General features: G+C 42.4%; 1 protein-coding gene across 2 annotated transcripts in view; it reads left to right on the forward strand.

The window, feature by feature from the left end:
- The window catches only part of BMPER (BMP binding endothelial regulator), a 170,406-nt gene that overhangs the window by 29,719 nt on the left and 117,128 nt on the right, over positions 1–23,559 (forward strand). For both annotated transcript variants that reach the window (XR_014517939.1, XM_083468812.1), the window contains exons 3-6: positions 4,391–4,490; positions 13,386–13,468; positions 16,641–16,731; positions 18,251–18,333. Coding sequence is in view for 1 of the 2 variants with exons in the window: in XM_083468812.1 (XP_083324938.1) it covers positions 4,391–4,490; positions 13,386–13,468; positions 16,641–16,731; positions 18,251–18,333 (357 nt within the window). In the remaining variant the exon portion in view is untranslated. The remainder of the gene's footprint in view (positions 1–4,390; positions 4,491–13,385; positions 13,469–16,640; positions 16,732–18,250; positions 18,334–23,559) is intronic.

The following is a 23,559-nucleotide window of genomic DNA, read 5'->3' on the forward strand; positions in this document are numbered from 1 at the left end:
GAATGGTTTAAGGGTCATATCTAGCTGGAGCAGAAAGCAGGCACAACTCCAAAGGTTTCAGTGGAATTACACATGCTTGTTTTAAGAGATGAATATTCAGCAGATCTTTTGAAGTATAGAATAGGTAATGCAATATCTTCCTTGAGCCAACTGTGTGCTGGCAGAGAATCATGCAGGTTTTCGACCTGTATAGACCTCTTCATCAGGCAGACAGCTTTTTGTTTTGCTTTTTACCTCTATTATAAAACAATGCTCCATTACGTCTGGAACTTTGACAGATCCTTTTGGCCAGAAAGGAATGGTAAAATAGTACAGTGGCTAAGACCGCAATGTTGTATGCAAACCTTTGAGCTACACAGGACATTTCCTTGTGCTGGATGTTTCAGTTCATTTGAAGCAACTGAAAAATTCACTTGTAACCTGGAGGGAGGGAGTGTGAATTGGCCATGGGGTGAGGTGGGGTGACACCCAGGTAGTAGCGGATGCATAATTAGGGCTTAGGCTGGACTGGGAATTGATTTGCAAAAGAAGTGGGTGGTGAGAAGAGACTTGAAAGAGGAGGGGAGGGAGTAGAACAAATGCATGGATATTAAAGTGGGAGAATGAGACAAAGGAGAAGGCTTGGGGTTTTCCCCCATATGAGTTTTTAATACAGCAATTCTAAGTGAACAGTTGTGATAGCATCCTGTGTTTTGTTTTCATGGTAGTGCCTCTATTTCAGGGTACAGAAGGGAATTGCTAAATGATTCAGGTCAGGCGAAAGCAAATACAGTACCTCTTCACACAATGCATGGTTAAACTATGGAATTTGCTCCCACAACACAGGATTAGAAAAATATGTGGAGGATAAGGCTATCAGTGGATACTAGACATGATGGGTATGCTCTGTCTGGACGAGATAACTGTTAGGTGGCTTTGTAGCTGGTTGACTCATTCATCGACATCCTAGGAGAAAAGTGGCAAGTGGGGTGATAGAGGGTTCTGTCCTGGGCTCGTTGTTCTTCAACATATCTTTATAAAGGACTTGGATGAAGGTCTTGAAGGGATACTCATCAAATTTGCAGATGGCACCAAAATGGAGAGGTAGACAATGCTGCTGAAGACAGAATTTCGATTCAGTATGACAACAGATTGGAGAACTGGGCCAAAACTAGCAAAATGAATTTCAGTAGGGATAAATGTCAGGTTCTGCACTTAGGCAGGAATAACCAGCTGCACCAATATAAGATGGGGGGCACGTGGCTTGCCAGTAGTAGATGTAAAAAGGCTTTAGAGGTCTTAGTAGACTACAAGCTTAACATGAGTTAACTGTGATGCAGCAGAAAAAATAGCAAATGCCATTCTAGGCTGGATCAATAGAAGTCTAGTGTCCCACTGTATTCTGCATTGGTCAGACCACTCCTAGAGTACTGTATTCAATTCTGGGCACCACAATGTAGGAAGGATATGGACAAGCTGGAACTTGTGCAGAGGAGGAAGACCTGGATTATCAGGGGTCTGGAAACTGAGCCTTATGAGCAATGGTTGAGGGAATTGGGTCTGTTTAGCCTAGAAAAGAGGAGGCCGAGAGGAGTTATGATAAAAGGTAAAGGTACCCCTGCCCGTACAAGCCAGGCTTGACAGACTCTAGGGTTGTGTGCCCATCTCACTCAAGAGGCCGGGGGCCAGCGCTGTCCGGAGACACTTCCGGGTCACGTGGCCAGCGTGACGAAGCTGCATCTGGCGAGCCAGCGCAGCACACTGAAACAACATTTACCTTCCCACCAGTAAGCCGTCCCTATTTATCTACTTGCAGCCGGGGGTGCTTTCGAACTGCTAGGTTGGCAGGCGCTGGGACCGAGCAACAGGAGCACACCCTGCCGCGGGGATTCGAACCGCCAACCTTTCGATCGGCAAGCCCTAGGTGCTGAGGCTTTTACCCACAGCGCCACCCGCGTCCCTAGGAGTTATGATAGCCATCTTCAAATATCTAAAGGGCTATCACATGGAGGATGGAGCAAGCTTGTTTTCTCTTGTTCCAGATGCTAGGATCTGAACCAATGGCTTCAAGTTCCAAGAAAAGAGATTCAAACTAAACATCAGGAAGAACCCCAAACTAGCTAGTTGTTGATGAATAAGCAAATGGGCATGCGCTTGAAATCCCTGTGATTTGAAGAAGGGCAGTATAGAAATGTAATTAATAATAATAATAGTGACTCTTAAATGTGTGTTGATAACTTGGTTAGGTTTTTAAAAAATAAATCGGAACACATCTCTTCATATAGGCAGCTTTTCTGCATTTTAAGTTTGAATATATTACTTGAAGCTTGCTATGAATCTTTGCTTACATGGAAAAATCTCTCTGCCCCTCTTTCTTAAATGGTGCCCCGTTAAAAGACAAATTTTGGCCCTGACATTACTTAGCCAGTTTCCTAAATGTACACTGTGCTTGCACTGAGCCGATTCGGAAGTGCAGGGGAGCTGTACTGGTGAGCTGGAGTCCACGTAACCCAGATTTATGACTAAGTGTTTGCAATTGTATACTTGTGCAAAAGAGCCAGAATAACACAGGACTGAATCATTCTGACAATAGACAGTATTCTTACAGCAGCTGATCCTCTGCTTGAGAACTCAAATTCTTCCTGCCCATACTTTATAGTCACTGCAGTTGAAATAATTGCAGATTTGGCTTGGTGAGGGAATAATGAATCATAGCTTATAACAAAACATTGTCTGCACTTACTGCAGAAGGAATAAGATGGCGTAGGATAGTTGGGAAGATACACCCCCGCCTTTTAAAAGCCCAAATCTCCTGACTTTGAGCTAACCTTTAAACGTACCTTGGCTTGGGCCTTAGGAAACAATGAAGCTCAGAGCCTCTTCATGACTTCATTTTATGATTGACATTCTTCCTTCCCCTTTGATTTCCCCCTCCTTTTGGGGGTCTCTAATTATGCCATATGATCTGCTAAGTGGACGGTGGCATCTGGCAAATGAGCTTCTGTGTCATGTAATGGACCAAACCAGTAATTATAGGTGGGGCTTTACGCAGAGGGCGCCCCCCCCCCACTTTGCTGTGTTTAAGGAAGGAATTTCCAGTAGTAAAATGTGATTTCTAAAAAAAATAAATGGTGCAAGGCTAGGGTGGGGCCAAGTGGTAGGAGATGCTTGAAGATCAGAAGATTGTCACCCATCAGTTTTGTTATTTATTACCAGTATTACTACCTTCACTCAGTTTTTCTTACTGGAAGCAAACTGAATCACAGCAAGAAGTGCTCTCACACTGCTGCAGCCACGTAGCCTTGAATCAGGTCTTGTACTGACAGTTTGAGATCAGTTATTTAATTTTTTTGTAATGTAAGGGGCACAATTCAGGTGAAATTAAAACACAAAATTAAGAATGAGAACGGGCACACCCCTTTCTGTTTCTGTAGTGCCTTGACCTGCTTGGTTGTTTGCAAGAGGAAGGAGAAGCCAGTTCATTAGGGGGTTTAGGGTATCTTACTTCCCACCATCTTCCTTCCCAGTCCAGTGCTGTGATGAGTAGAAAATTAGCGCTCTCTTCTCTTCCAATCCCTGAAGATCAGAGAGAGCCATGTCCTGCTAGGCTGTAGAGAATGTGCAGAGTGATCACACAAGCTAGAGTGGCTCCTGCTTTCACTTGTCCATGGCTGTTTCTACCATGTGGCCCTGGGAGGGTTGGCCAACAGCCAATGTGGCCCCCAGTCTGAAAAAGCTTAGTCACTCCTAATTTAAACCAATGAGACTTGAAAGGGCATAATGTTTATTTGACCATGTATTTATTTAAAGAACTTTTCCCTTCTTTTCACCATTGCTGCTTCCCGTGTTCCCTGGATTGTGTCTTTGGTTTGCAGTTTTATTGTTTGTTAGAAAGAAAGAAAGAAGTTCATTGAAGCCATCTTTGTCTTTATTTGGTTTGGAAATTCAGACTTTCTTTTTTTTATTTTAACTAACTCTACTATGCAAACCTGTTGAATAGTCGTGGCTAAATATTTTTGTTCGCACAAGGAAGTCCAATGCCAGGTATTCTGAAGTCCCAGCTATAGTTTACACAAATATTATCATTTCTACAGTATACCAAAAAGTAACATTAGTATGAAACGAGTCACATGTTTCCTTTGGCATAACTTTATCTAGATTCAGTATCCTTTTTAAAGTTGCCACCACTCCCCCTTTCTCCCCAGTTTTTCAACTCCCTGCTGATGCGTTTGTGTCGCAAGAGGGAACGCATCTCTGTATGAAGAAGGGGTATAATGTCCTCTCTGTATCCCAAAGATTCCTTGTGGAGCAGAGGGAAGATTTTCTGAATCTGACTTCATGGCGTGCTACCTTATTGGGAGAAAATGGAGACTGATGCTGTTATTTTGCTCTCCTCTTTTCCTCCCCACAGAACAAGGAAGTGACATGCAAACGAGAGAAGTGCCCAGTGCTTTCTAAGGAGTGTGCTCTGGTCATAAAGCAGAGAGGGATGTGCTGCGAGCGATGTAAAGGTGCAGTGGACTTCATGCTTATCTCTCAGTTGTTATTTTTTAAAAGTTATTGCATATATATTTGACAGAATAAAGCCCAAAGCTCTACAGAATTTGCCCACACAGAAACACACCCAGCAGTAGACAGAAAGGTGGAACTCTGTCTTTCACCCAGCCCTTGTCCAGCTGAGTCACGACAGCATCCCAGGGTGGGAAGGAGTGGTGGTGATGTAGCAGCAGTGGCAAGGTCAGCATGGTGCAAACCCGCCGGCAAAGACAATCTGGTGCTCCTTGCCACCACACTCCTTCTCCTTTTCTTCCTGGTATGCTGCAGAAATTGGACTGGATGGAGATAAGGGTGCGCCGCAGCCCCAACCTTGCTGCGCACTGTGGCACAACCACTGCAAGCAAGTTTGTTCATTTACCTGCCTTTTAACTAACAGGAGGCATGAAAATGATAAATCAATACCTTCCCACTAATTGTTAAAGTGGTGCCAACCATTCCCTCAGTCCACACCTGTCTGTTATTGGTGGCATTACTGTTGCTGGTGTTATTGCAGCATGCATTGTCTCTTTGAGCTGGTTCTCACAACGTTGGTAAGCCAAACTATGGCTTAGTGAGACCTTCCATTTTCCTGCTGCAGTGCTCAACAACTGATATCAAAATGGCTATGCTGGCTGGAGTTGATGGGAGTTGTAGTCCAGAACATTAAGGGGGCAGCAAGTTGGGGAAGGTAACAAGTTAAAAGCATCACTTGCTGTTAATAGCAGCAATTTATTGTTCACTATTACTTGTTGTTAGAACAAAAAGTGTAGTTTATTTATCAATAGGTTTGATGCTTCTGTAATAACAATTACTGGTCATTGACCATAATAAAGCGATAAGATACAGAAACAGTTCATTTTGTTGGCCAATCAATTAAATTATCTTTGAAAGTTCTAATGAATCACTACAACTTTTAACAGCGCTAGGTCAGATTTCCAGAAATGTCTATGATTCACTGAACATTTGTCACTGCGTATTTGAAGGATTGCATTTAAAAGAAAAGGGCACGTTTTAAATAGAAAAGCAGTGAGAGTAATGTAGGATAAATCTGTTTTAAATAGAAAAACAACAAAAAGTTTTCTGACAAGTGCTCCTGACATGCATGGAGTAACTTAAAGGGGGGTATGTTGGTGGGGAGCTCTGAACCCCACAACCAACACAAACATAATATCAATATACAGGGGGGAAACACAAGAGAAAGAAAACAGAATATGCTATAATTTTGACAAAACAGATGTGGTGGATATGGATGTGTATTTTTCCTTGATGAATAAAAGCATTTGATGGCTGATATGTTTATGCACTTTTTCTGGCATGCAGCCTTGTTTTTCTGAGTGTGTGCCCTGCTAGACCAACCTGAATCCACCAATTTATATAAAATGCTGGCTTTAAATCAAACCTACAGTTTGCGGCAGCACCTTTTAAGAAATATGTAAACTGAAATTGCATACATTTAAAATTTACTAATGGGTCTCACCCTGGCTGTTAATATAGTCTGTATTCATGTACCTTTAATATCTCTGGGTATTGGTTGCTCCCGTTTATTGATTGGGCCCTAAGCATCACACCACATTGAAATTATGTCCTGCTAATCAGATGCTTCATACGTTCAACTTACTATATATCTCCTTTTTTTATTGAAAGCATTTATATCTTGCTTGTATTATGCAACCCAAAAGAAGTTGGTATAATCCATCAGTGTCTCAATTATATTATGGATTTTGCCAGTTCTGGGTGTTTCCATGCAGAAACATGTAGCTATCTGTTCCCATTCTTCAGTGTAGTCGCGTGTTTACAAGAGGGGTGGCCTTTTGGATGTTGCTGAACAACAACTCCCACCATCCTTGGCCATTGGGCACACTGATTGAGGCTGCTGGGAGTTGTAGTAAGCAACATCTGGAGAGCCTTAGATTAGCCACCCCTGGTCTAGGGTTAGATTTCATTCTTTGGTTTCATTCTTTGCCTTTGGGGTAACTGATTAAAACTGCCAAGGATGTCTCATAATTACAGCCAGAGTATCAAGGCTGGAAAGGAAATTTAGCTACAAGACAGAGGAATTCATGTGGTTTTGGAGCACCTCACATACCTAGAGCAATTACAGTGTGGCAGGCTTTGTGTAAGCAGTTGTGCATCCAGCCAGTCACTGAGGAAGACAACTACATTTACAAAATAATCTAAATCAGCTATGTTCTAGATGCTGAACTACAGACAGTGCTATTGTCAGTAGAAGGGATTTGACATATTTGTAGATTTTTTCACTATGGCTGGCAAAAGCAAAAGTTGCAGCTTTGTTAGTGGCCTTAGACATCACCTGGTCTTCTTTAGATTCCTCTTTGAATACCTTCTTTAGCATGACTTTGACACATGGGTAGATGCACAGACGCCCATTAGGCAACGCATTCTGTTGTCATACTGTATTGTAGCAAGGACTCACTTACCAAGATTACCCCTGAAACCTGTTTTCAATACAAGGCTTATCCCTTGTGCAAGAGTATGTGAAGTAACCATTCTGAAAGAGTTGCTTAAGCATGTGGAGAGTGAAATGTTCTTGGTGGTGGAGCAACCACAACCAGCTCAGACAGATTGAGATGTCTGGAAAAGGCTTCTAGTTGTGGCACATGATTTCCAGGGAGTCATACCAGACCTCCTTTTTAGAAATACGGGCCTCATGGGGTTGGATCCAGACTAAACTGCTCTTAGGCCCCATTGAAATCAATGTGAAAAGTTAGTACAGTAATGACTGATATTAAGTCCCAAAGGTTTCAGCAGGAACTGAGTGCAACTAACTAAGCCCTTAGTATTGAATTGCTTTCCTAACAGGAAAACAATATTTGTGCAGACCTTTATGTAATTCTATAGAAAGAGTTAAATCGTGAATTTTTGCCTCGTTTCTCCTACAGTTGTAGCAGTAGGGCAAAACATGCCTTTTCCCTTCTCTCATTTATTCAATATATTTAATCAAAACATATGAGATCACAGATTGTTATAGAAATGGATTTGGCAGTCTTTCCTTATTTAGTTGGACGGAGATATGTCATTTTAATTTGGGTCTGTCTCCATCTATAACAATATGTATTTGCTTTCTGAATAAGTGTTTGTTATTAGTGGATTGGAGATGGAGAAGGTACGTTTATGATAACTGTGAGCCATACTCTGTTCTTGTTCCCAATGCACACCTCCCATTGATGTCAATATGAGTGCAGGGCAAAGATCACACCCTAGAACTGTAGAAGGATGACTTTGGAAGTGGTTTCTGGTTATCTAATCCAATGCCTTCTTTGGCAGGATCCCCACAGATAAGAATGCCTAGTCTTTGTCCAAGGGCAACCACCATGGTGTCAAGTGATAGTTTAGGATCACAACCATTTCCTTTCACTCACTGCGCGATAGCATTTTACTAGTTGTTTCTCTTCCCAGAGGTGGCCCAGGGACTTCCCACAGGGGAGTGTCGGCAAATTCACTAAACCACAATCTCCAGGATTCTTTAGCAACAGCTAAACTGATATAAAAGGGACACGAGTGGCGCTGTGGGTTAAACCACAGAGCCTAGGACTTGCCAATCAGAAGGCTGGTGGTTCGAATCCCCGTGATGGAGTGAGCTCCCTTTGCTTGGTCCCTGCTCCTGCCAACCTAGCAGTTCGAAAGCACGTCAAAGTGCAAGTAGATAAATAGGTACCACTCCTGCGGGGAGGTAAACGGCGTTTCCGTGTGCTGCTCTGGTTTTGCCAGAAGCAGCTTAGTCATGCTGGCCACATGACCCGGAAGCTGTACGCCGGCTCCCTTGGCCAATAAAGAGAGATGAGCGCCGCAACCCCAGAGTCGGCCACGACTGGACCGAATGGCCAGGGGTCCCTTTACCTTTAAACTGATATAAAATCAGCATGCTTATCGTGCGAATATACCTTCACAATGTCTGTGGCATACCCCTAAAAAAAAACAACTCCCAAGTTTTGATTAATGTGACATTTGCCTTTGAATGGAATTTTATAATTTCTAAAGACACACTTTTTCTATATGGAGAAAGTTAGGGTAAATTCACATTGCCTTTCTGCATTTCAAGCCACATTTGCACAGAGCTGTTTGCATCAGAGAGAGGGCATGGTCTGAACAAAGACATTGGATTCTTATCTCATTATACATGACTAAGCCATTTTTCACCTTCTCACCCCTTGCCTTTTCCTGTAAGACCTATTGCAGTCGTTAAGAGTCGTCAACAGGCTCATCTCAGCTATCTGCCAATCACCCATTCCCACCACCCTTCTGAGTAATACCCCTCCCCACCTTCTCACTATATAGAAGGATCTGGCAACTTCTGTTTCAGTGTATCTGAAGAAGTGTGCATGCACACGAAAGCTCATACCAAGAACTAACTTAGTTGGTCTTTAAGGTGCTACTGGAAGGATTTTTTTTATTTTGACTATGGCAGACCAACACGGCTACCTATCTATAACTAGAGAGAGGGCAGTCATGTTTTTACTGGATACACATGAACTTATTGGTCCCCCCACCTTGGAAACCCCCATGGAACACCTACTCATTCAACTGTCATCTACATTTGTGTGCTCACCTGCTACTGCTGATGACTGTTAGACTATGTTCACATTACGACTTATTCTGCTTCCAGTTGTCTATGATCAGATCAAAGCTGGTTTGAGAAAAACCCCTGCATCCAACAGCAGTTTTTGTCAAGAAACTGCAGGATCGATATGGATTGTGACTAATGCCATGTGAATGCAATGCCAAAAATTAGCAGTGGGAACACACTGGATGCTGTATAAGTTGTAATGTGAACAACTCCCACCTGGAAACCTATGTCCCCACTGTGGAAGGACGTGTGGATCTAGAATTGGCCTCCACAGTCACTTATGGACTCACTGTTAAGACCATGTTCATGGAAGACCATCTTACTCGGCTACGAGTGATCGCCAAAGAATAAAAGAAGAAGAATGTGAACATACCCATAAATACTTTATGCGTACACATATTGTCCTGCAGGTGTGGCTTACACCAGTATTCAGTCACTGCTTTACTGAGAGCAAGTGAGCGGACCGAGCAGGTCATGTGGCAACACAGGAGGTGGGTTCTGGTAAGGGCAGGTGAATCTTCCTCTTTTAATAGTCAACTGCTGTAAGAGAAGCTGGCATTTAACTTTAATTCAGAAAGAGGTGTATCTTGTCTATAAGAAGTTTGGGTAACTTTCCACAGTTCTGCCATGTACTCCTCCTTCTTTTCAAATGCCATTAGTTCTCTTATTTCTGTCATGCACCTATATATTTTTTTTGCTGCTGGTGGTGATTTACCATCCATTCAATGCATGCACAGTTGAAATATACCCAGTTTTCCCCCTCCAATGAGCATGCTTGAGTACCAATTCCAAGTGCCATGTGAGGGGTAGCGTATTAAGACACGCAACCCCAATATATGCCAACTCCATGTAAAAGATGGAGGGAGGGGGCTTTTTAAACACCTTGCACCCCAATTCTCTGCACCCCCATCTCCCAGCTTTGAGAACTAACTGAGACTAGTACTAGATTGCTAGCTGAGATAATCAGAGAAGCCAACTTGAAAGATTATTCCTTGAGCACAGTTGCTTTTATCTTTACAAGTTAATAAATCATGTTGTTCCTTAAAAAAATATTTTAAAAATCAGAAGTTTGCTTTTTTATAGAGGAAGCAGCACAGCAGTATCTACTTCCCCTTTCACTAAAGTTTTCGGCCGGCATGGAACTTTAAGGCTGCTTCAGCATGGTGTGGTTGACTAGTAAGCAGTCCTTGAATGGTGAGGCATTCACTCACAGACTTAATTCACAAAGCAAATGTCTAGGGAGTCCAGTTTCTGTTCAGGTAGTGCAAATATTGCAGTGCTCCTGTGCTCCCAGTTTGGCTGAGTATAGAAACACACATACACACACACTTCTATCTTGTGCTTTGCACAAGTCAGGGGTGGGAAATCTCTGGTCCTCCAGATATTGCTGTACTGCAACACACACCACAGCCTTAATGTTTGCAGGTTCCTCTTGACCAATGCTGAAATGTAAAGATTTCTTCATGATCCGTCCTTAACCATGACTTTCCAGTGCTGGCCACAGAGGACTGCAACCCTACAATTTGTAACTAGCTTCAAATTCTGGTTGGTTTATGTGGGAATCTTAGTTAATATCAATGCAGACATTATGATGAACATGTTAAACAGTACGGTGGGAGGTTGGGGGTAGTCTCCTTGCAGTCTGTTAAGGGTTATGTCTGTGCTAGTCCTATTAATGTTAGGTTATTACAAGTTTTGCATCAGTAAAATAATTTAAAAACATTTTGGGGCATGGCCAGGCAGTGCCTTTGATTTTAATATGTTACAAAAATATGCAACAATGCATTTACAGTGGTACCTTGGGTTAAGAACTTAATTCGTTCTGGAGGTCCGTTCTTAACCTGAAACTGATCTTAACCTAAGGTACCACTTTAGCTAATGGGGCCTCCTGCTGCCACTGCCCGATTTCTGTTCTCATCCTGAAGCAAAGTTCTTAACCCGAGGTAATATTTCTGGGTTAGCGGAGTCTGTAACCTGAAGCATCTGTAACCCGAGGTACCACTGTACTATCCTCCGTGTCTAGAATCTGCAGTTCTTTTAACTTGGTCTACATATTAAAGTTTATGAAATACAGATGCTTTTTTTAAAGGGGCATTGTTGGGCTGTTATATTTCTGCACTAGTTTGTCTGGACTTTCCTCTGAGGAACAATTTATCAAGAATTAAATATAACATGTCCTTGAATGTTTTTCTCCCTCCTGATGTTTATTTTTCATGCCAAGAGAAACTTTAAAAAAGGAGTAAGGAGTAAAAGAAAAAGAATTAGAAAAATCCATCGTAGGAAAAGGGGATTATGGGGCCAATATACAGTATGTTACCATAATTTTTCCCTCTTGGGAGTATAGGAAACGACCTGCTTATAAAATTCCTGCTAACTTAAAATAAGCAAAAATGCCTGGTGAATTTTTAGTTTTGAAACGGCTGTTTTGAATGAAGTCTTTAGGGAAAAGAGTGAGCCGCTTATTTAGCAACCTGGTGCATCAATGTGTTTCATAGGCCAAAGTGGGCAAGTCTTATTAGTTTATATTGCAATATTAGAAACATGGCATATTCCACACTACAAGGAGTGATGGGCATCTTTCACTGTTCTTCAGTATCATTATTTAGAGACATCTGTGCTAAAATGTAATAATAGTTGCCTTTGGAAGATACTTATATAGGAGCCCTGACCTTTACTTTCTGATAGTAAGGGTTGTTGGCTAGTGGAACAGACTCCCTCAGAAGTTGGTGAACTCTCCTTTTTTAATGATGAAAGGAGGTGGCAATATGAGGCAGGAAAATATTTCTCCCTATGGAATCTGATTTTTTTAAAAAAGAATCAATTGTGTTTTTTAAAATGCCCAAGTGTAAGCTGTTCAGAGAACTTTATGTATTGAGGTGGCATACACACATATCATAGGGATGTGGGTGGCACTGTGGGTTAAACCACAGAGCCTAGGACTTGCTGATCAGAAGGTCAGCAGTTCAAATCCCCGCGATGGGGTGAGCTCCTGTTGTTCGGTCCCAGCTCCTGCCAACCTAGCAGTTCGAAAGCACGGCAAAGTGCAAGTAGATAAATAGGTACCGCTCCGGCGGGGAGGTAAACGGCACTTCCGTGCGCTGCTCTTGTTCACCAGAAGCGGCTTAGTCATGCTGGCCACATGACCCGGAAGCTGTACGCCGGCTCCCTCGGCCAATAAAGCGAGATGAGCGCCGCAACCCCAGAGTCGGCCACGACTGGACCTAATGGTCAGGGGTCCCTTTACCTTTACACACATATCATAAATAAAATAAATGAAATGAATTAATGTGAATTTACTGTCTCACTAAAAACAAAAGAAATGTTTGAACTGCATGCTTCTTCTTTTTCCTTAATAAAGTACAATGCAGTAGTCTGAAGGTTAGAAGTAAAGGCATAGCCGGTACAAATTGACAAAGTGCACTTAAAATGAAAGTGGTTTGGCCTTCTGTGCTGAGCTTTAGGAGTACATTGGAATGAAGCCCGTGGTTCCCTCTCCCCTTTGATTTAATCCAGAAGGTTTCTTCTCCATCTGGAAGATAAATAGTATGAATGGTCTTAATGCTTGATTATGGTGTAATGAGCAGGATGGAAAGCAAGGCCTTCGCAGATATCTCTGAATGTGAGGAATTCAGTAATTGCTACTTTCCGTGCCAAATATGCTCTGTGCTCAGTCATGTAGCAGGTGGAATTCTACCTGGCTGAATAAACTTGCCAAAGTGGAAGACATTTACCATTCAGGCGGTTTTCTGAAGAGTTCTGCATTAAGCGGTTTAAGACAGTATTTCTCTTCGGTTGCAACTCTCTTGAACAGAGAACAGGACTGGGAGACGGAATATGAGGCTTGGAAAAATGCGCAAAAACGTTCTTGCTGTTTTCATGGGCAATGCCTTTTATTTTAGTAACGGCACATTACCAAAATACTACTCCACTTTCCCCTTTAGTCTCCTCATTATCTAATACCTTAAAAGACGTAATTACTATAGCTCATCCAAACCACCATTGGCTCACACCCCTTTCTTAGGTTTAGATATCAGCCAGCCTGCAAGTTTTCAGTTGTATTTTCTGAACCATGAGGATGAAAAACTTGCTTTATTTTCTAAGTGGTAACATTTTTGTAGAATGCAAATTGTGCCTCCGATAACAGAATTTCCATGGAATGCTATACCTCAAGAAATGTAGAAATTAGACAGCCCTTGAAGGAATGTGGTGGTTTTTACTGGGTGGGTGTGGATTAGTAAAATAAAAAGAACTGCTCTACACATTTAATTTTTCATTTTCCTTCTAGGTTGCAGTTTTGAAGGAAAATCATATAACAGCTCACAGTCATGGCAGGTCCCGGACAAACCATGTATCATGAATCAGTGTCAGGTAAGGAATAGAACTCAAGGATTTTGTTTTTTAAATCTCAATTTAAAAAATCTAAATCTCAAGAAAGGGAAAGACCGTGTTGATTCATAAAGTGAAATTATCATGGGTTGGGAATTAAATGAAGACTCTGGAGGTAAGTAAAGAATGGAAGGCACCATTGGTATATGGGCATTGCTGTATATAGTCGATTGCTCGGACATTTGCCTATGAAAATAGCAAGAAAATGAAGATCTCCCCAAGGAAAGATTCAGGGCCTTCTGTGAAAGCACTTTTAGACAGAGCAATGGATTCAAGATGTTAAAGGAGTGGGGTTCTGAAAGTCTGAAATGTTTATATTAAATATGAAACTAGCCTCAGGCTTCTCTACCCCCAAATTGTAACATGGTATATATAAATGTTACTTGTCCCAAATTCCGTCTATGTCGTGTGTAGCAGAAGCCAAACAGTATATCTTTAGTACTTGGGCTTTGTTTGAACGTACATTTGGTGGATACAGAACAGTGGAATGCATGCCAGGCTCCCAGGCTTCATTAGATTTAGGTAGGATCCAAAGTGCGTATCGGAGGCCAACATACTGCAGCTCAGTCTGGACAAGGCAGAGGGTAGGGTTGCATGTCTGCCCTGTATGGTGGGTTGTTCAGCCTGTTCTAGGTGGGGTTGCATTTGCCCTAAAGGATCAGTTTTTCAGTCTGGAGGGAGGCGTGTCTTCTTGGAACTGGCCTTGTCTTTGGAGGTCCAAGTGCCATTGTGGCACGAAGCATGCTTCTCCAGCTAAGGCTAGTGTGCCAGCTGTGACCGCTTCTGGATAGGGAATGTGTGTGAATGATGAATGCTAGAAGGATTCTGGAATGAAGCTACATGGTTTTAGCAGAAATGTCATAAAGAACTAAGTAAAAATGGATTGTTAATGGGCCAAAGTGTAAAATGTAAGGTCAGATTGTATTAAGGTAAATTATAGAACAAAAATTGAGAAAGATGGAAAGGATTTGCTGAAATAGCTAATTGAATTAGAATACAAAAAAGGGAGGTGTGAAGAGGTCGATGAAACAAGTAAATGAAAGACAAAGATATGGAAATACTGGATGTGTTTTTAAATGTTTTTGTTTTTAAATATATTTTCTTATTGTTTTGCTGTATTGTTTTTTATTTTTTGATGTATTGTAACTTTTTATTGTCTCCCCCCTTTTTTTCTGTAACTGTTAAACTTTTAATATATATATATATATATATATATATATATATATATATATATATTTAAAAGGGAATGTGTGTGAATGAGTTGTGTGGCTATCCATGCTCTGGCAGGATCCTGCTTTCATTACAGGAACACATTGTGTGCTGAGCAGGTTTGGAGGACTGTTTGGACTCAGGGACTGCATTCTTTCATATGAGCCTGCCCATGCATTAAATTCCACTGCTATTGGAAAATGGCGACCGGGGATATGCCTTTTCTGTGGTGGTTACTTGGGTTCTCTTTCACCAGGGACAAGCACTGAATCTCCTGTTTCGTCAATTGAAGAAGGCTTGAGCCCTCACCCTTTTTATTCTCCCAGGCCTTTTATTTCTTTAATTTTAAACTCTGCCTTTTCCTGGCCAACTTCCTGCTCTTTTGTTTGGTTAAAAATGTGTTTAACTCTGTTGTTGTTGATTTGATTTCATACTGGGAGCCGCTCTGAAAATTTTTATATTGGAGAACAAGGTATCAAATATCCATTTTGAAACCTTTTTTTTAAAAGGGGGGTAGATCTTGAGGTCAGGAGCTCATGTCACATGAGATGTGTGGCCGTGGCCACAAAAGACAACTGTGCATTTCATCCCCTGTCTGCCATGCCTGTGGTAACATGCCCATACCCTGATCGCACTGAGTCGAGCCTTTCCCTGTCTCCCCATGTAATCATAGGATGCCACTTGTGGACAAGAAAACCCGCAACACCGTGACATCGGGATATGAATAAGTTGTCCCAGGCATTCTATGGGGAGAGGGAGGAATTAAATGCACACTTGTGGTTTACATGAAATGCAAGGTTGCTCTTGGGGTGTGTAGTTCTTGCCTGAGTATACTTGTCATTTTCAGGGCCCAAATGCAGAAATGGGTCATTCTGCTTCCATTTAAAGCACTCAGATTTGGAATTTGTTTTTAAAAAGTGCCTCTCTTTCTCTGTGCTTAGGAATGCAGATAGATCCATCAGAAAAGAGCAACCTGTGCACAGAGATCCTGTCATCCTGCCATTTTATTTACCAGGATTTTGACTTCTGGAGCAAGGAGTGCAGGAAGTGATCATTTACTAGACCCCTATCAGCAGAAGCATCAGAGATAAGAGGCTTCCATTCCACAGGAGGAGAACCTTTTATCTCTTTTCATAAGCCCCTTTCCTCCAAGGAAGTAGGGTGGGAGGAATGTCTTTATCAGGTCTGTTGCAATCAAAGCGTTATTTTAACGTTTCCTGTGTCTTAAAGGCTTTTGAGAAGAGTGGCATCATTTTTTCCTCTCAAGAAGGTTTCTTGGTTTCCTACCTTATAGCTGAATCTAGCAAGTGGAGTTAGGAAGACTCAAGTACTATTTTACTTTTGGATTAATCTCAGTTTGGACCATTGTACAGAGAGACGACGACAACCACAGCAACTGTTTTTTTGCACACTCTGAATATCAGATGTGATCTGCAACTCATCCCAATTCCAGCCCTTGCCCAGTGGTCCACATTTAATGAGCTTTGTAAATAAAAAAAATAAACATCACTGAATGCTTCCCATCTCGATCATAGCTCTACCCCTTTGTCATCAAACAACAGTGCTATTTTTTGAAAATGCAAAAATCCAGCATAAGTTGATGTGACAAAGTGTCACCTCAGGTTGGCTAGGCCACTGTGAGCTTTAGTGATGTTAAAGAGCACCTCTCCTATTTATGAGTATGTATGAATGTTGTCATATAGGAAAGTACTTTTTAAGTGTAGCTGCATTACAGAGATGTGAAGTACAAAATCTGATTTGAATTATGTATGTTAAAAATGCCTTAAGATTCTGATCATTCTATTAATTTGTTAACATTATGTCCATTGTGCAAATTGCTTATATAATATGTTATTTATTTCTGTACCTCCCTTCCATGTGTACTCTGTGCTTTACTTTAATTTTTGGATTGTAAATAATTGTTGGTTTGTTGTGCTCTTGACAGGAAGGAGTGATAACAGAATCTGAGATTCACTGCATTGTTCATTGCAAAAACCCTTTGAAGCAGCCAGGAATGTGCTGCCCCACATGTCCAGGTAAGGTTTCAAAGAGACAGTGGTATACAAATCTAAAATGCATTACATTCTGTGGGTCGGTTTTTAAGGAATACAAGGCTCAGAATCCAGAGCCCTGGTCCATCTTGCTAAGGGTTGTGGTCTCTGACTGCCTGTGAGAAGCCTTCCAGGGCCTCAGTTAGCTCCGAGGGTTGGCATTGCTGGGCGTCTGCCACAGCCCACAACCCTGCGGTTGGCTCACTGTGGTGGACTGCTGCTAATTTATGCAGTTACTGTTTTATGACTATAGAAAAACTAAACCAATGGCAATAAACAGAATCAAAATCTACCCCTCTCCTCACATCTGTACAAATAAAAGATACGTCTGCAGATCCTGCCTCACTGAAAAGGGATCACAAATGCTTGAAAACCCTCCAAAGGGCCAAAAACCTCAGGAAAAAAGGAAACATTTTGCCTTGTGCTTAAATATAGATAAAGATGGGGCCAGGTGAGCTTTCTTGGGGAGAGCATTCCACAGGTTTGGAGCCATCCTCTGGACCTCTCATGCAGGGGTCATGTGGAGAAGGGCCTTGGATGCTGATGGCAGGGTCCAGATCCGTTCATGTGGGGAGAGGCGGTCATTGAGGTGTTGTGGTCCTGAGCTGCATAAGACTCTGTGGGTCAGAACTAGCACTTTGAACTGAGCCCGGAAACCTCACTGGTCACCAATGCAGTTGTGCCATAATTGATGTTCTCAGTGAGGCCTCCCCTCCATAGCTGCCAATTCACACACCCCTCCTCTTGCCTTGAGGGTGGTTTTATGGGTTGCACTCATAGGAAGAGCAGAAGTGAATAAGCAGCTGACACTGGCAATGAGGAGGGAAGCCCACTCATGGAAGAAGGGTCCACTCAGAACATTGTTCCCAAGCCCCACACTGAACATGGAGCTGGTACTGGCTATCTCTGTGTTTGCCCCTTTCCTGGCACCACACTTTCCCCCATCCTTGTTGCTGTAAAACATTAGTTTATATGCAAAGCAGAAGCAAAGCAGGCATTAATAAAAATAAAAAAAATTCTTGTCCATGAACAATCTCTACCTCATCTCTAGGGTATCACATTGATTTCTTCTTCAGTGTTCACGATGGCTGTTTGGCTTCCGCATGATATAATCAATACATAATTGTGGTACTCAGTTAGGATTACAGAGTTCAATTTTTCTTTTCATGTTTGTTAAAATCCAAATTCCTACGATGTACAACACATTACTATGAACTCCGTACTTAATGCATTTTAATTAAGTTCCTCGACCTTTGTGGTTATGAAGATAAGATTTAAAATGATAATGTGGTGTGCCCTAAAGGCTTGGAAATGAAAAGGCAATTAAGAGGAATTCCCATACGTGCTCGTGTTATTTTAGATAATGATTTTATCCGAAACTACTATTTGCAAACAGTTTGGGCTACTAGTACTTTTCACACATTGCGTTTATATTGCAGCTCAACTGCAAGAGAGATCTTATGCAGATATGAGCCAAACTTATTTTCTCTTTTTTTCCACCCAGGTTGTACATTTGAAGGTAGACATTACCGTGAAGGTGAGGAATTTCAGCCTGAAGGGAACAAATGCGTCACGTGTGCTTGTGTTGTAAGTTTTTAACTTTGTATCAATGCACATGATAATATAACAGCATTATATTAAATGAAGTGGAACTCAGATTCTGGTAGCAAAAGCATTCCTTGAACATTTGTGGCATAATTTGAGTTTTCTGTTTAGAGCAGACATCGCTTGGTAGATAAAGAACTGAATTCGGTGGTTCAAATTATTGGTTGGTTTAGGAATTCAGGCTTGGCTTTTCCTGGCATAAACGGTATTTGAATATTTGCCAGTTGGCTTGTCGCTTCTCCATTCCTCTTCCTGCCCCCACCCCATCAGTCAGTTGGTGCTCCATGGAATTGTGTACAACAACAAAAGTTTGTCAAGTTCCATACATGTCAAAAGTTGCTTATGATGGTAAAACATTTGTTTTTTAAAAAAAATACAGAATATACTGGAATCATTTGCTTTCTAGAAAGCAGAACCAACCCTCATATAGTACTTGCTAATTTGAGATTTGGTTCTACACAAGCCTCTGTATTAGGGATGATTCAGTTCTCCAGGAGTGTGTGTTGCTATACAAACTGGCATGCTTCCAAGTGGTCAGGCGCCATTAAAAAAAAATGGAACCATCCAGCAGAAAGAACTGGCATAGCTATGCATGATGTGTGTACCAAATTATGCACATGTTAACATATGAAACCCAAAAGAGAGATACTGTGTAGCATTACAGGGTGGAATGTATTCATGTCTTATAACATGAAAACCGTTTTTCTCTTCCTTATGAGTGAAACTGTGAGTGAATTTGTTACAAAACCTAGATTAAAATTTGGTAGGGCCAAATTCCTTTTGTTGGCAAGTTGTTTCAAGTCTGCTATGCACGTTAGTTGAGGTGGTGTGTGAAATACCTCTCCACGTGATTGAGGACAGGTCGCCTGGTTATACACCACAGTTGAGATCCTTACCTATATCAAACATACATTTAAAATTTGCTTTACAAATGCAGAAAGTGCAAAAAGTGTGTATAATTGCTTGGGTGATAAAACGCCATTAAAGTCAAGAAAATGACAAGCACAAACAGGATGTAGATTTCAGTCCTATTCCTTACCAGGGAACAACCTCTTGTTGAACTCAACAACACGTACTTTTGAGTAGATGCAGATAGGATTGCACTGTTAAGGTAATAACTGACCAAGCTCAGACTCGGTTGTAATATGTCCCATGTATGATGGTCTTAAACTTAGATGAACATGCTGTGCACTAATATTTTACTAGGAAGCAGTGGGTCTGGAAGTGATGCACACTTTCAGTCATTAAGTGTGCCTAACTCAGTGTTTTGCAGGTTCAGGATCTGAAAACCCCCAGTGAAGAGAACTGAGGAAGTAGTTCCATGGCAAAAGACCTTGGTGAACTCATGTTAATGGGAGTAGATAGACTAAGTCAATACAAGGCAGCTAGTTTTATATTCCGTATTCTACAGTGGTCTGAGATTTCTTGAAATCTAATTTGTTTCAGATTATTCCAATTGGTTTGACTTAAGTGCCTTTAGGAGGGTTATCCCTGGGTGATAGCTGGCACAGGCTAAAGAAGAAGCACCCTATAACCCCTTTTTTAATTGGCAGCTTTGCACATGGCACAGACATGTTGTGCAACCTGTAGGATCTGGGCCCCGATGGCTTCAATTAATCATTCAGCACGTTTGGCATAGCTGAAGTCAGATTGGCTGTGCATGCTTGCTTTTGCCTTGGGGTGCAGTTGGCTGTTTCTCTTCTCCAGCGCCTCCTTAACTTCATCAAACAGAAGTTGCACATTGATTAAAATACAATTAATAGGCTGCCAGTTTGTCAGTGTTTCCTTCCCCACCCCTTCCGTTCCTACCCAGAGGACTAGGACTAGGTGTGGGTTAGTGGAAAGAAATCTCTCAGCAAACTGAAGAGCAGTGCAGCCCTCTTCCTCCAAGCCTTCTTCATTCCTGTTTTCTTTACTCCTCCTCATCTGTCTCACCTGCTTATTTGCCTTTGAAGAAGGGTCATACCTGTGCAAACTCAATATGAGCTGTGCAGCCATCGCGAAGAATTCTTGCAGAAGTTTGCTGCCTGTGCTCTGGAGTGTCCTCCCCACCCAACCCCTTGAAAAAGAGAAGAAGATTGCGGCAGCAAATCTCTTATCGGAGAAGTAGGGCGGATGTCTGTTTTCAGATACCTATCTAGTCATGCGATAGTATGGGAACTGGCTTGTGAGTGATATGCTGCAACATGTGAGGACTTTATTAGATGAAAGGTATTTTTCCCCACCCCTAATTAGATTTCCACTGTGATTTCAGATGCTAGTCATTCGGCATGACTCCTGTAAGGGAGGACGAACCAAAGTGCGGAGGAGGGAGACCAAAGATACATCTCTGCAAGGGTTCCCCTCCCCTTCGGTTTTGGCAATAGGGAGATAGGTGGAAAAACACAAGGCTGTTTAATTTAACTAAAAATTCCCATTCCCAGGAATGTCTGTGACAGTCAGCACTTGGAATAGTACAGCAGCTTAATTAGAATACAGAAGGAAAAATGTTTCTTAAATCTAAATTCATTTTAATACAGCTGTGCCACCTGTTTGCTCACTTGGGGCAAGAAGCTATACGTTCCAGGGGAACAGTGTAAGTTCAAACTGCTCCCTGCCCACCTGTGATTTCTCCGCATTATTTCATGCATCTTCCATGCTAGGATTAACAGCTAGTTCCACCCTACGCTCTTGTTCCCTTATACAGATTCAGACCACCCGTCCATGTTGCTCGGTATTGATTGCAATGGCTGCAGTGACCCTTCAGGGTTTCAGACATGAGTCTTTCCCAGCTGGGACCTTTTGTATGCAAAACGCATACTCCTTAGCCTCCCCTTTCTTTCTGTCTTTTGGCCTTTGTGGGTCAGTGGCTTGGGGGCTAGAAAACAGAGAGGAACCAAGGCACACAGGCATTGCTGTTCTGCCACTCCCAACATTAAAAGGTTAGAGCAGGATCCAGGGTGTAGCTAAGCCTGGACTGCAGCTATGCCTGCACTCCAACAGCAGTTGATACATTGGCCCAATATGACACCCATAAAATGAGAAGCCTTTTGCAGTCATTACCCTCTGAAGAGGGAAGCATGGGTAGAGGGGGGCTGTGGGGACTTGTGTCTTGTGCCACTGATGAAGCCGTGCGGCTCCTCCTGCCCCTACAACGTATCTGCAGAGACTTTCTGTCCAAATGGAAATGGCCTGATTGAAATGGCTTGAGGAGACATTTAGTGCTATGGCAGCCAAGCAGGTGATAACCAGACTTTGGAAAACAACCTCTTACAGAGCATACGGAGTCTGGTATGTTTCGGTGATGAAAAAACCTGCACACCAAGTTAAGGCGAGCAGAGGTCACAGTACAGAGACTGCTACAGTGGTACCTCTGGTTAAGAACTTAATTCGTTCTGGAGGTCTGTTCTTAACCTGAAACTGTTCTTAACCTGAGGTACCACTTTAGCTAATGGGGCCTCCTGCTGCCACCATGCCGCCGGAGCACGATTTCTGTTCTCATCCTAAAGCAAAGTTCTTAACCTGAAGCACTATTTCTGGGTTAGCGGAATCTGTAACCTGAAGCATCTGTAACCCGAGGTACCACTGTACTGGCTTTGTAGCCATTTGATGCAATGACTTGGGTGTCTGTCTGTGGCAAGTCACCTGTGAATTGTATCTCTGCTCCAGAGTAAATTTCGCACCTCACCATGCTAATCATCCTGAGTGAATGAGAATCCTAGTGAATGAGGTCTTGGGCTTATTAACATAATGACCAGTGATCCTTCTTTCCCCTGTTCCTATCTGTACTCGCATTCTGTGTCCCCCAACCCCATATTGTTCCATTTTCACATGCCCGCAGTACGCCTTCTGCAGAGCCCACAGCTTTGGTGGCTTCCCCTTTGCTCAGCAGAAGCCGGACTAAAATGCTTTAGTGCGCCAAGGTTTAGTGTCCATATGTTGGATACAAGTTGCTGGCTGTTACTGATCCAAATGGCATCCATTCTTAAGTCAGAGACTTGAAACACACTCTGTTCCATTAACACGTCCGCGAGCAATCTCGTCCTTTGGGTGACTTAAGGGCTTCCTGGTAAACATGAAAATGTATGGGCCAGTTCTGGGCATAATTGCCTTTCAGTCAGCGAGCAGCATTTAAATGGCTGGATCTCTCTGGGGAAGTACATTAATGTGTGAAAGAAGGGCAGGGTTATGGGGATCACTTACTGAAGGCCAGCTGTCCTGCTATAATTTATCCATCTAGCATTAATGTGGTAGCGCTTGCTCTAGTGGAGCCAATTTTGCAGAAGCCTTGGCTCTCCCTTCCCCCACCCCCTTCACCTTGAAGCGTTCACTCCATTGATGGACTAGTGATATTAATCAGGTGTATTCTTCAGTAGCCACACTTGCAAGCGCTTGAGAAGGAGTCTGCCTGCCTATATAATGGAGGAGTGTTGCTGGAACTTTTGGCTTTCACATGTGCTTCCTTGTTGTTGTTGTTGTTGTTGTTTAGTCATTTAGTCGTGTCCGACTCTTCGTGACCCCATGGACCAGAGCACGCCAGGCACTCCTGTCTTCCACTGCCTCCTGCAGTTTGGTCAAACTCATGCTGGTAGCTTCGAGAACACTGTCCAACCATCTCGTCCACTGTTGCCCCTTCTCCTTGTGCCCTCCATCTTTCCCAACATCAGGGTCTTTTCCAGGGAGTCTTCTCTTCTCATGAGGTGGCCAAAGTATTGGAGCCTCAGCTTGAGGATCTGTCTTTCCTTGTAGTCTATATTAAATAGTCAGGTTCCAATTATCTCATTATTTATTTCCCATTTTGATGTACTGTAATTGTTTAGAAATAATAAAAAGGGGGCAGGCTTGGCAAGAAAGCAGCTCTCATGTAAGGATGGTAACCATGGCAAAGTTTTTTCTTTAACGAGAGTATGCCAAGCCCACAACGGAGCCCTTGTAATTGCAGAGTCTCCCACATACCCATGTTACCGAGACTATAATCTGTATGAGTTCTGGCATGTGAGGTATTTGGAGATAAGAGGTACTGCCATGCTGGGAGAGGAGGCAGAGCTATTGAGTGGCTTCAGAGGAGGACCATTCTAGTTTTAGTCTCCAACCAGGAGTGCGGAAGCAAGGCAAGCAATCAGCTGGCCTATTAAGTCGTGGGGGGGGGGGAATATACTTGGTTACTGCTATAAAACAGACTAGGCAAGAGGGGAAAGACAGGTCACCTTTCATCTCTGCAGGAAATAT

The sequence above is a fragment of the Podarcis liolepis genome, assembly GCF_965112155.1.
Source record: "Podarcis liolepis genome assembly, chromosome: 12".
NCBI lineage: Eukaryota > Metazoa > Chordata > Lepidosauria > Squamata > Lacertidae > Podarcis > Podarcis liolepis.